A 14,280-nucleotide genomic window follows, 5' to 3' on the forward strand; every position below is an offset into this window, starting at 1 on the left:
AGGGTGAAAAGTAGTCCCAAAGATTTTTTCGAAGAAAACACATTTCCTGTTTTTGGTTTTGTCTCGTCTAAGTACAAACATTTATAATCGTCAAATATTGTGTCCTATCAATAATCACAAGACACCCTTATATCACTAATTAATAACGTAAACGGTTTTACGTCCTTTTTTTCTTGGTACATCAAAGTTAATTGAGATACTGTTAAGAGAACCAAACTGTGATAAAAACATTAAATCCGCATTCAGGAAAGGGGAGTAATTTTTTTTTATCCAAAAGCTATGTTAAATGTAATTCATATATGATATCATGGAATGATCAATAAAATTGATATTGGGTTAACCATAAATTAATTAAACATGTAAAGAATGTCTAATTAGATTATGTTGTTCAGCTCTTGCCATGTGGAGGCCATCCCTCTAGGGAGACATTTAACATTTTGCTAAATCTGCACCGAATCATATATTTACTTTTTTATGGTACTTTATTTCAAATATCTATTTTATTATTTTGGTAATGTATCCGAAAAGAGTTGTTTAAAGGGAACCGGCTCATTATTTTTTTTTTTTTCATTTTTGATGTGAAACATTCAAATTAATACTCATTTAATGTTGGCAGACAAAATTTTGACCTTCTGAATGCAAGAATAAAAACAATATTGAAACCTTAGCTCTGTGTTATGTAAGCAAAGACTAGAGTTTTATGTTTACTATCAAACCAGTGAAATGTTAATTTTGTAGTTTAAAGAGGTTCGCACCTGAGATTTGGAGTAATGTCAGTTTTTGGGAAGCGCATTTTTGATTTCTCTTACATTGAAGGAAAATTAGGAGATTGAAAAGAAAAACCGGGGTGGCAACACTTGTTATTGAGCTACAGTGTTCTAAACATGACCTTTTTGCACTTAAAATTTATTCAGTTAAATCGATCTGTCTGTTGGTGTAAACACAACATAAGCACCACGAATCAATCATTACATATAATAGATACGTAATAATGTCTTCTAACACTACAGATAAAGGAAAGTTTCATACTAGGAATGGAAAAAAATAATAATGAACTTTTTGCACTTGAGATACCAAAAAAAAAAAAATCATGATATCAAATTTGAGAAATGAAAAGGACATATTAGGAGTAATGTCAATTTCTAAAATTTCACATGATTTTCCAGATCATGTCTTAAAAATTTAAGATGGAACTTTAAAAAGTGGGAGTTGGAGATCACGTTTTTAAATTATTGGCGAAATTAATGAATTTTCATACAAAATGTCGAGGAAATTAATTTAAACTTTTTAAAGAATTCGTGTTCTGTTTGGAAAAAAATATCAACAAAATTGATACATTACAACAGTTGAACTAATTCCAAGTCTCAACTACTTGTATCATAAATTATAAAACTGAAATACACGTATAGGAGTATAAAAATAGAAGACGTATTAGATGAATCAGAGACTATCACTCCTTCCGCCACAAAATATTGTCCCTGAAAAATCCTTTCAAAATTGACATAAAGGTTTTCAACTGGATAAAGTTCAGCAATAGAGATACTAAATAACCATTACTGCTACGACCCTTAGCGCTAGGCATTCATATAAATGTATAAAAAAAGATGCATAACACAATAATATGATTAAACCATTCTGGAACGAACGTAATACAATCATATTTACCATGCCATTCAATAGTGATTAAATTACGTGGTCCGAATTCAATTGCAATAAATATTGTTGTTTGGAGTCACTTCAGAATATGTGCTCAAATATTGCGGTATATATATATATATATATATATATATATATATATATATATATATATATATATAAGAATATCGCGCTTAATTGCATTCCAATGGAAGTGTAAAGGTTGAGAAAAATTAAAGAAAACATTGACAAAAAAATGTTAGAATAGATCAAACTCAGTGATGATGAAAGTTGTATTGCAAGGGGTCGAAATTCAATTTCAAGAAATCTAGTTGTTTGGCGTCATTTCATGTTTTGATTTAAACTTGTACATCATTTTATTCGAATTTCATGTTTTAAAAAAATTATAAAAGTAAAAAAGTTTTATAAAAGAAAAAAGTTTTATTCCATAATGGATTACAATGTATACAATGCACTAAATATCCTGTATTTGTATTAACTAGTTATTGGTTAGCACAAGACCATCATCTCGCACTATATTATAATGGTTTGTATTCAAGGTGTTGATTTAAGTGACAATCATTTTACGAAAGTTATCAGTAATTCCTATGAGCCATATAGCAAAGCGTGTTCACAATATCTTATGGTTACGTCATTGGCGATATATAAATACTCTTAGCGCAATTGAACAGCTCTGTAACTTTTTGAAAACCCTTTTCTCATTTGGGCATTTGTAAGAAATACTGAAACGAAATTCAGAAAGAAAAAACACTGGATATCACTGTGATACGTCTAATCTTGAGTCTGGTGACATAACCTTCATTATAATCTATCTCTGTGGATGAAAGAAAAGACCATGTTTAGTCAGAACGTACTACAAACAACGTGTGAGGAGAGTATAGATATGACCTTATTTGTAAGTGTAATTACCCGGTGAATATGTATGTCCTGGCTACTCGACTTTGATAACCCAAAGAAAAGCGAACGGCGAGCGCAACAGGCCATTTCTCATTTATTGATATTGACTGTGGAAAGAAAAGAATGGGGAATTCATTGTTTACAAGCCCCAGAATTTAATTAATCTATCATTTTTTTTAAAATTTAACAGACATTTCATCAGTAAACTGTTAGACTGTATACAATTGATATGTTGTCAATTCATTTAACAGCATAAAAATAATGTAACATGCAGTCAAAACCAAGGACTGAGGAATAAACGAATAATGAAGGAAATGTGAACTAAAACAATTCATTGACCTATCTTCTATTAGAACGACCTGGAAGTTTTACAACTGCACACTGATCTCATTTCAGTGCGGATGTATGAATGATAAATTTGCCTTTTTGGCTTAAAATCACATTGGAACAATCCTAAATACGTTCAAGTAGCATAACAGTAAACACATGAAGAGGAAAAACTTCGAAAATCAGGGTTCATCATACTGCGGTGTCGATGTTTGACTAGAACAGATAAGACATTGTGATATCATTTTATCTACAGTAAAGCAGTTTTAAAGATTATGATTTGATGTTTTAAATGGCGACTGCTTGCGTGTCATTCATTTCCATAGGACACATTTTTCAAAATCCTGTGATGGTACCGATTTCAATTATCACCATCTGTTTATCTTTAAGATATTTTGAAAACAATGTCATAATGTTTGAAACTCATTTTGTGAAGAAATAAAGTAATATTTACGGATCGTGGCATTCGTTGTCCATAACATTTTAATAAACATGATCACATTCATTTAGCTATATCAGAGCCTGCGCTGGCACTGACAGTGTAGGATTGTTTCTCTTTCAGGTACTTATCAGAGAATCAAATAAGCGAGATACCACAGACAGCATTTTCCAGTTTGGTGAATTTGCGACGGTTGTAAGTGTATTTTACTTGATTTAAAAAACAAAAACAAAATCAATCCAAAACGAAAGGATGATCCTCTGAAAAACATTATACGTTTTTGTATAAAGCAAGAATATGCATTTACAATTACCAAAATCAAACAATTCAGAGTCTGTTACATGTACACATATATAAACAATCAACTCGGTTTCAATTTTCAACAGCACTCAGTTTATTCTGGTAATGATATTCAACACGTTATGAGATTGATCACTGTTCGTTATCTTCACCTATCATTAACGCTGTAATGCTAAGTTGTGTATCAGAAAAACAATCATTAGTTGAAAAGGTAAAGATAACAAAAAGTGATTAATCTCATAGTTCCAATAAAGAATCGGAGAAAATAAAAGTAGGGCAAATACAGATCCCTTGGCACAGCAGAGGAGGGGTTAGGTGCTAGAAAGTGTAATTACATTTGCCCAACTCTTTATTTTGTATTGCTTATAGGAGTTATGAGATTGATCACTGTTCGTTATCTTCTTTCATTCCCTGTCGTCCGGTCACACCTACTCCAATTTCTATATCTTGATTGAGGAATCGGAATAATCCTGAGTGAAAATCAGTATGTGAAGAACGTCTAGCAATTGCAATGAAGCAATCAGGCGAAATTTGACGTAATGTCAGGTTGCTGTTGTTTATATCCTTATAACGACCATATGATTTGTAAAATGCCCACTGTAAAAGAGATTTTTGAAATACATGTAACTTAGACTTATTTGTCAGTGGTATACATCAATTAAAACGCCCATCATAGTCAGATACTGTTCTTGAGTATCAGACAGTGAATGCTTACTCCTCCTGGGCACCTGGTCCTGCCTCTGGTATGTCCAGTGGTCCGTTTTGCCCCCCCCCCCACTGTCTATTTTTATTTCTTATAGAAGCTATGAGTTTGTTCGGTGTTCGTTATCTTCACCTTTCGTCGAATCAGTTTAGAGATATAAACACCATATGCTTGTTGAAATGGACCATTGCTACATAAATATATGAAGTTGACGATGGACAAGCTGGTTGATTGATGTAAGCCGTTTTGGCAATATTTCAGCCATTTTGCGGCGGGGGACAAGATGAAGTACTCCTTGTTTTGGTAGTCTTCACACTGGATTTTAATGCTATTCTTATATTTTCACCCTATGAGAACGATCTAGTTTCCATACTATCTGGGGATTGTTATTATATATACATATAGTAAAGTAAACAAGTGATGAAGATTGTTATTTGTTGTTTTAAATGGTGGCACCTTATGTATCATTTATTTCTAGATAAAATGACCACATTTATCGGAAACCTGTGATGGTATCGATTTCAATTTTAAACATCTGTATATCTTTAAATCAATGTCGTCAAAGATGACGATAACGAACAGTAATCGATCTCACGACTCCTATAAGGAATACAAAATTAAGAGTTGGGGAAACATGGACCCCTGGACAAAACAGAGGTGGGATCAGGTGCCGAATATAAGCAAGCATTTCCCAGTGATCTGCCAAAACCGCCGCGATATCTACGTCCCGACCAGACAAAGGGAATAATCCACAATCAAACCAAGTCTACCAATCGGTATGAAACAGGCTAGTCGGTAGTTGACCCGATGACCGGTTGTATTGGCAGACAAGATCGTTATAAAGACCATAGAATTTGTGAACTTTCGACTTCATACGAGATCGTTGAAACCCATATAACATTAACTTGTTTTGCATTATCCAGCCTCCATTTGAAATTGGATCAAGACCTGATCGAGCAAGCTCTTGCGTATTGAATTCATTGAGAATTATAGACACATTATGTAGGTGATAATGGAATATTGTAACATAAATATGGGATGTTAACGACGGAGAAGCTGAAGTCAACAAATATGATTGCATTGATTTAAATATATCAGAGTCAATGCTGGCACTAAAAGTATACGGTTGTTTCTCTGTCAGGTACCTAAGGCAGAATGATATAAAAGAGATACCACAAAAAGCATTTTCCAATCTGGTGCATTTACGATATCAGTAAGTGAATTTAACTTTAAGTTTGAATCCAAATAAACCCGGAATAATACGATGATCCTATGACAAAAATAGACTTTTTACTGAATGCAAGAAAATGCATTTACACTTACCAAAATGAAATAATTGAGCGTCTGTCACATTTTCGCATGTAAGGTGAAGACAACGAACACGGATCAATCTCATGACTCCTACAAGAAATACAAAATAGATAGTTGGGCAAACACGAACCCCTGGACATACCAGAGGTGGGATCAGGTACCTAGGAGGAGTAAGCATCCCCTGTCGACCGGTCACACCCGCCGTGAGCCCCATATCCCGATCAGGTTTACGGAGTTATCCGCAGTCAAAATCAGTATGCCAAGAACGGCTTAACAATCGGTATGAAACACGTATAAACAATCTACTCGGTTTCAATTTTCGTGAACGCTGTTACATCCTGACTCGCTACATGATATAGAGGGATTAGATCTGGACAGTTACTACAACCTAACTATTATTTGCGACTTTACTTTACAATTTATAAGTGAAGTTATTTGCAGTAACCGAGATTCTTTCAATAAAATGCAAGAAACAATGAAAGACGGCCTCGCGAAAATGTCTTGCAAGCAAATGAAAGATGGTTGACAGTGTTTTCTATTTTATTTTTTCGTTTTGTCGGCAAATATGATATGGAAATATCTGTTTTCAGCAGCAAGTATGATCCTGAATCAAACTTACAACCTTCGGAAAAGAGTAAAACATAACAATTCAAACCTTTTCGATAAATAAAGGAAAGGAGAGAGGACTCAGATTGTTGTATTCCATTCTTCAGTTACGTGTGTAATTTTCTTTCCAAACATACAAATAGATTTTATTTACGCATGTATTAGGCAACTGTTTATGGTTCTGTATATTCATACAGGATGAAATAATTTGATAGAACAGATATTCTCAGGTGATTAATATACTTTCGTTATTCTTTACAAAATACTAAGTTGTTCTCCTCCATAGATTAGATCAGATACTATATTTGTAATACTCATTGCTGTCTTTGTTTTATATAATATTGATGTTGACTTGCTAAACTTGGTATATATAATACAACACACATGATATTAAATTTTCAAACAATTGGAATAATGCAATTGAATATTCATGCTATAATTGTGGAAGTCTTATTTTATTTATACCATAAAACGTGCTTTCAACACTTATTTATTGGTGAAAATATGGGTTATTTGTGGAGTATTGTTGGAACAAATCTTTTTATTTTCCATTGTATATGTGCTGATTTCACAAATATTCGGAAATCACCAATTGTAGGTGAAGTACAGTGTACCACAAGTTTAGAACCTCCTTTACAGACGTAACCGTAATTTACTTTTAAATTGTTAGGGCCTGCCAAAATATATCCCTCTCAAAACTATGCCACAACAAATTTTAAACGTCATTACGTCTTAATGCAGACCGTTAGACGAATGAGCAATCCCTTACCATACAGTCGATTAGATATTAGAAAATGTACGGAAAGGCACATGATTAAGTTCGAATAGACATTAGAAAATATAGGGGAAAGCACACGATTAAGCTATGCCATTTAGTTGGCAGAAATTCTACAGAAAGCTCCGGAAAGTTTAGTGAATGGCAGAACTCATTTAAACCACCTTTTTGTAACCATGTTAGTGTTTTTCTTCTTTGTTGATCTCAACAGCAGTCCCTTATTGCATCATGTTCCCCTTTCTTTCTAAACATCCCCAATCTGCTGATGAATTATTATTTTTCGGAAAGTAGCTATTCCAACAAATTCTTGCCATAACTTCTTCATTCTGTTTTCCTTGTAAATAATTGTTCTCACATGCCTAGTAATATCCCCGTTGATGTTTATCACTTCCTGGTGGATTTAATCTAAATCTATTAATGAAAAGGTGAAAATAACGAACAGTGATCAATCTCATAACTCCTATAAAGAATACAAAATGAAGAGTTGGGCAAGCACGGATTCCTAGACCTGCCAGAGGTGGAATCAGGTACATAGGTGGAGTAAGTAACCATTGTCGACGTGTCACACTCGCCGTAAGATCTAACATTTGATCAGATAAACGGATTAACCCATAGTCGAAATCAGTGTGTAAAGAACGGCCTAACATTTTTGGTATAAAAGACGCCAGTCAGCATTTGACCGAATGACAGGTTGTTTTTGCAAACTAGATTGTTATAACGACCAAACAATTTGCGAAATGCAGACTTCAAACGAGATAGTTGAATTTCATTGTTGTCATTAGAAGAATTATGAATGTTTATTATTTTGAAAAAGTATAATGTCAACTTGTTCATAAAATGGTTTGCAATTTTGTTTTATCGTGTTCTTTCATCTGACTTTTTAAAGGGCGTATCCAGGGAAATGTCTACACCCCCATATGATATCTATATAAACATACATACTTAGTCCGACATTTGTTTTCTACAATATGCATAGTGATTGGTAAAAATGTTTTTACAGGTATATGGATGGTAATCCGGTGCTGTGCGACTGTAATATAAAATGGTTGCTGTATTCCTATCGCATGAGATACTTGAAAGTGAACGCAATATGTAGTGCCCCTGCATACATGAAAGGAAAATGGCTCCACAGACTTCAGCTTTCACACATACGGTGTGGTAAGAATGAATAATTCTGAATTTCAAACGATATTCCATGCCTGAAAAGCTTATATCCATGAAAAAAGTGCAGATAACGGACGATGATTAATCTCACAAAACTGATCAAGATTACAAAACCAAGAACAGGGCAAATACGGACTCGATAAATAGATGAAAATGGAATACTGTTATTTAGATATGGGGTGTTGAGAATAGAGAAGATGAAGTTGTTCTATTTGTCATTAAGCTGTTCTGTTAGGTAGCCACTTAACCTCATATATTTAGAAATGACTTATCCGAAGGTCAGTATGCGTGATTATCATCATTTGGTGTCATTTTAGACAATTAGATCAAGAAATCATGTACCTCGAATATCCAGCATGATACATGTACATAATTCATTATGTTAGTGGCCTTGTATGGGATGTGTATGTATGTTCCTCATTATTGCATACACAGCCACACCGGGAGCTGAGGACATATATATGACAATGCAGTATTCAGTGAAAGGTGAAGATAACGAACATTGATCAATCTCAGCACTCCTTTAAGTAATACAAAATAGTGAATTGGGTAAACACGGATCTCTGGATATACCAGAGGTGAGATCAGATGCCGAAGTGGAGTAAGCATCCCCTGTCAACCTGTCACACCCGCCGTGGGCCCTATATCTTGATCAGGTAAACGGAGTTATCTGTTGTCAAAATCAGTGTGCCAAGAACGATCTAACAATCGGCAGGAAACACGTAAGAAGGTATTTGACCAAACGATTGGTTGCATTGGCCAACTAGATCGTTTTAACGACCATAGAATCTGCAATATGTTGACTTTAAACGAGATTATTGAAATCTCTGCACCATCAACTTAGTTGTAAGTAGCTTGCCTCAATTTGAAACTGATCATATGCAGAACAAGCTCTTATACATGTATATCGAAACAGTTGAGAGATATAAACACCATATCTGGGTGATAATGGAATATTGCTACATAGATATAGGAAATTGACGATGGAGAAGCAGAAATAATCCCGTTTGTCATAAAGTTGAGTTATTAATTGACGACGGAGAAGCAGAAATAATCCCGTTTGTCATAAAGTTGAGTTATTACTTTGCCGTTAATATCTAGTTTTAGCTCTTTTGAGCCAAAGGCTCAAAGAGCTAATCATATGGCCATATGTGTGTCGTGCAGTGTGCGGTGTGCGTCAACTTTTTGGAAAAGGGGCTATATCTCAAGAACCCCTTGGCCAATTTTTGTCAAATTTGTCACAGTGTATCCTTGGCCAAAGCGCTTTCATTTGTACTAAAACGAGGGTTGTGACCCTTTAACAAGGGGAGATAATTAGGAAAATGCAAACAAAAGTAGTGGTTGCTAAAAAATCTTCGTCTCAAGAACCACTGGGCAAATTATCAATAAACGTATGCATAAGGATGAGGATAGGTTGTAGATAAAAAAAAAATTGTTCAAGGCATCATCCTGGGGCAAAGGGTTTGGTCTCAAGGTCACTTCAAAGTTGACCTTAAATTTTGTTTTGTTAAAACTTTGATATTTTGCTTAATATAAGGACTGGGATCATAAAATTTTGTCAGTTGATGGATCTTAAGACCTTATATCATGTTGTTTCAAAAGTAGGTCATGGTGATTTACTTTTTGAATTTCGCAGGTAATTATTATTAAGTGGATTTTGATGCATATCTTGGACACTTTTGAGCCTATGATCATTAAAAGTCGTCAGTTGATGGATCATGGGACCTTGAAGTGCGTCATGTGAAAAGTATGTCACCATGACCTACTTTCTGAATTTTATGGCTAATCATTTATGAATACGTTTTAGGTTGTTGTTTCAGATAGGTTTAGAATCATCAAACCTTGCAAGTTGATGCGTTTAGAGGCATCGAAACATATTTATTTTAAAAAAGTAGGTCACAATGACCTACTTTTTGAATTTTGCAGACATTCAAATTTCACATTTTCAATTTTAGATGCATATTTTGGACACTATGAAAGCTAGGATCATCAAACTTTGTCAGTTGATACATCTTAAGTCTTCATAGTTTGTTGACCAAAATGTAGGTCACCGTGACCTACTTTTGGATTTTTACGGCTATATTTTAATATTTCAGATACTATTTCACTTACAATTATCAAACTTTGTCAGTTGATGCATGTTGAGTCTTCAGAGTGTGTTGACTAAAAAGTAGGTCATCGTGACCTATTTTTGGATTTTGACGGCTATATTTGAATATTTCAGATACTATTTGACTTACAATCATCAAACTTTGTCAGTTGATGGGTCTTGAGTCTTTAGAGTGTGTAGACCAAAAAGTAGTCACTGTGACCTACTTTTGGAGTTTGACGTTTATATCTGAATATTTCAGATACTATTTGACTTCAATTATCAAACTTTGTCTGTTGATGCATGTTGAGTCTTCAGAGTGTGTTGACTAAAAAGTAGGTCACCGTGACCTATTTTTGAATTTTGATGGCTATATTTGAATATTTCAGATACTATTGACTTACAATCATCAAACTTTCTCAGTTGATGGGTCTTGAGTCTTCAGAGTGTGTCGACCCAAAAATAGGTCACGGTGACCTACTTTTGGAGTTTGACGTTTATATCTGAATATTTCAGATACTATTTGACTTCAATTATCAAACTTTGTCTGTTGATGCATCTTGAGTTTTTGGAGTGTGTCGACCAAAAAGTAAGTCACTGTGGCCTTCTTTTGGAATTTGACGGCTATATTTGAATACTATTTGACTTGTCGTTTGATGCATCTTGAGTCCTCAGTGTATAGACGTTTGGACAGTTACATTTAAATTGTCAGGTTCATTTTGTAATTATTTTGATTGTCTAATCTAATAGTGTACTGTATGATATCCCCTTCATACACTATCATGTGATAGGTCTTTAAAACCTTGTTAATTGATGATCTTGGTTAGTGATAATTTTTGCCTGTTCTACAATGTATCAGAAGATCGATTTTAGGCCCACATGGGCCTCTTGTAAATAAAATATCTAGGTATGAAGCAGAAGTTGGCTACTCTGTGGAGTCTTTTATTTCGAGTTCACAGAGATATATGGAATCGACATATGAATGAAAAGTATTACTGTTAATAGATAATACTTCGTCGATACATATGCATCTCGAATTAAAGTCCACAGCAAGAGTTTTTCTTCTCATGTATAAGATTTTGAATAAATTTTGAAGGAGAATTAGGAAATTAAAAAGAAAAATTGGGGTTGGCAACCTGCGCTATTGTACTTAAAGGCTCAGGCGTTAACTTCCTTAAATCATAATCTTTGAAGTTTTAGACATTATGTTTCCAATTCAGTTTCCAGTATGACCGCGCAATAGTCGAGTATCTGTATGCTCGTTGAAATCCCTAGTGCAAAGCCATTTGAATCTTGGTATGGCTTGATACGAGTAGATAAAGGTAACCATAACACACTGTGATCAATCTCATAAATTCTATGAAGCTATTCTTTTTAAAAAAAACCCTGAGAATAGGGTAAAATAAAAAAAGAATGAAAAGTCCAATATAATGATCAGTCATCAATCTCATATTTCATATAAAGAATACGAAATTCAGAATAGGGCAAATATTTACTCCTGGACACACTAGAGGTGGGACCAGGTACATAAGAGCGGTACGTATACCCTACTAAAAGGTAAGATACTGTCTTCATGTATACTTGTGATTATGTCGTTATAGGACAACATAGTATTTCTGGAGTTTACGTCAGAATCCGGAATAGATCAAAAACCATTATATCATCCTGTGATATGTTTGCCCGAGTTTTGTCTCTATCTACTCACAATGAATGTTGCTTTCATACATCTGGATACCTGATACAAGTCTCCAGTTATTTTGTTAGATTGATGTTGTTGTTGTTAACACTCTAACTTTTCACCCCTGTGACTCGAGTTCGATTCTCATGATCGACAATGGTTGCGGCTACCCCAGTCTTTACTACAGACAGCATCTACCGTGCTAACATCTGACAAAAAAAAAATACAACATTTGTAAATCGTTGTAAAATGAACAACTTTATTGAAAAAAGATTGTAACACAAAATTCTTTCAATTTTTTTTAAAACATATATTGCGATTTTGTCAGTAGATAAACTAAATGGGTTTGTATTAATCACTGGTGTCATATTTCAGGATGTACATGTATAGCAATGATAATAGAATTGTGAAATGAAATACGTACGTACCATTTTTATTATACAGATTGTCGAATTCCTGGTCAGCTTTACGGAGGGAAAAGAAACAAGACAATAAGTGGGAAACCATGCAAAACATGGAAAAAGGCAACAACAAACCAGACAAAATATGATGAAATGGTTAAATCACAGGAAAACCACTGCACAAATCTTTATGCAGATGAACCTGTGTGTTTCCCAAGGAAGCAATCGGATTTGATGTCATGTGATGTTCCCATTTGTAGTAAGTTCTTTTCAGTGTAAGATGGAGATAAGGAAAAATGATCAATCTCATAACTCATATAAGGAATACAAAATTAAGAGTTGGGCAAACACGGATCCTTAGATACCAGGAACCCAAGAGGAACAAGTTTCTCCCGTTGACCAATCACACCCTCCGTGAGTCAGTCACAGCATGACAATTGGATACTGAACTGAATAATACATAAAGAACCGTAGAATTATAGAAATAAACAAATTTTATTTTTAAAATCAATTGATTTGAAGTAATTTCCGTGTTTATCTTTAATCAATTTATAATGTTATAATTCCTATCACAACTACGAGTAGCATTATTATTATTGTTATTTCCGACCGATTGCAGTAGCTCATAGTTACAGAACTGTAGCTCTCTGAAAAAAATGGGACAGATCAGAGAACTACTGATCCACCCCTTATAAAAACCTTCGATTTTCGGCGCATAACAACATGCGCACGGTTGGGGCCTTGTATTGGTGCATTCTTTCATCGCTGTCTCGTGAAAGGTGAATATAACGAACAGTAATCAATCACACAACTCCTATAAGCAATACAAAATCGAGAGTTGGGCATATCCGGGCCCCTGGAAACACCAGAGGTGTTATCAGGTGGTTAGGAGGAGTAAGCATCCCCTGTCGAGCGGTCACATCCGCCGTGAGCCCTATATCTTGATCAGGTAAACGGAGTTATCGGAACTCAACATCAGAGTGCCAAGAACAGCCTAATAATCGGTATGAAACACGTCAGACAGCATTTGACGGAATAAAATGTTATTTTGACAAACTTGATCGTTTTAACGACCATAGAATTTGTGAAATGCTGACTTTAAATGAGACTCATACATCTATCATTAAAAAATTCTTAACATATTCCCATACTATACTTGTGTTCAAACATACTTTCAGATTTTCATTAAGGCTCCATATAACCCGTAAACGCACAGGTTCAACGGATTCTGTTTCTTGATGTAGCCATGTTAGATAGCCAGTCAATTCGAACCCTGGTGCCTTCCCATACTCAAACTCTATTATCCCTACAAATATTTTAGTGAAATATATTGGATGAAATCATCTCAGTTCTGTTAAATAATAATTATTGAAGTAAAAATTTAATCCATGGCGTTCAACTCTGGTTTTACACTTCACTATTGAAATGGAGTGTAAGGGACCAGGTTAGGCTTTTGTAGCATTTTTGATATTCAAGAGCTTATCTTACCTTAAGAAAACCTCATGTTCGCTATTGATTATTCGTGTTTATGATCAATGAAGACTGGTTACATCACTCGTATCGAATATTATGAATAGACACAAATTGCAACATAGTTCAGATTGACTGGCTATCTGACCTGGCTACGTCAACGTACGAAATCTTTTGAAGCTGTGATTTTTCGGTTTGCATGGGGCTTTATTGAATATTTGAAGGTATGTTTGGACAGACATATGGTAGGAAAATATGTTAAGAATTTTTTATATTAAATTTATAAGACAGCGATGAAAGAATACAATGATATAAAGCGTCAACTGTGTGCATTTTTTTCGGTGCCGTAAATCGAAGGTTTTTATGAGGGGTGGATCTGTAGCTCTCTGTTCCGTCACAATTTTTTCAAACTGCTACAGTTCTGCAACTAGGTAGTTCGGCGGTAGAGCGTTTGCTTGGTAACC

At 34.5% G+C, this 14,280-nt stretch overlaps 1 protein-coding gene across 1 annotated transcript in view; it reads left to right on the top strand.

Annotated features, from left to right (window-relative positions):
* The window catches only part of LOC125680655 (uncharacterized), a 30,347-nt gene that overhangs the window by 4,317 nt on the left and 11,750 nt on the right, over window positions 1-14,280 (top strand). The window contains exons 2-4 of the mRNA XM_056156242.1: window positions 5,464-5,535; window positions 8,015-8,172; window positions 12,390-12,605. Coding sequence (XP_056012217.1) covers window positions 5,464-5,535; window positions 8,015-8,172; window positions 12,390-12,605 — 446 coding nt within the window. The remainder of the gene's footprint in view (window positions 1-5,463; window positions 5,536-8,014; window positions 8,173-12,389; window positions 12,606-14,280) is intronic.

The sequence above is a fragment of the Ostrea edulis genome, chromosome 2 (assembly GCF_947568905.1).
Source record: "Ostrea edulis chromosome 2, xbOstEdul1.1, whole genome shotgun sequence".
Classification (NCBI taxonomy): Eukaryota; Metazoa; Mollusca; class Bivalvia; order Ostreida; family Ostreidae; genus Ostrea; species Ostrea edulis.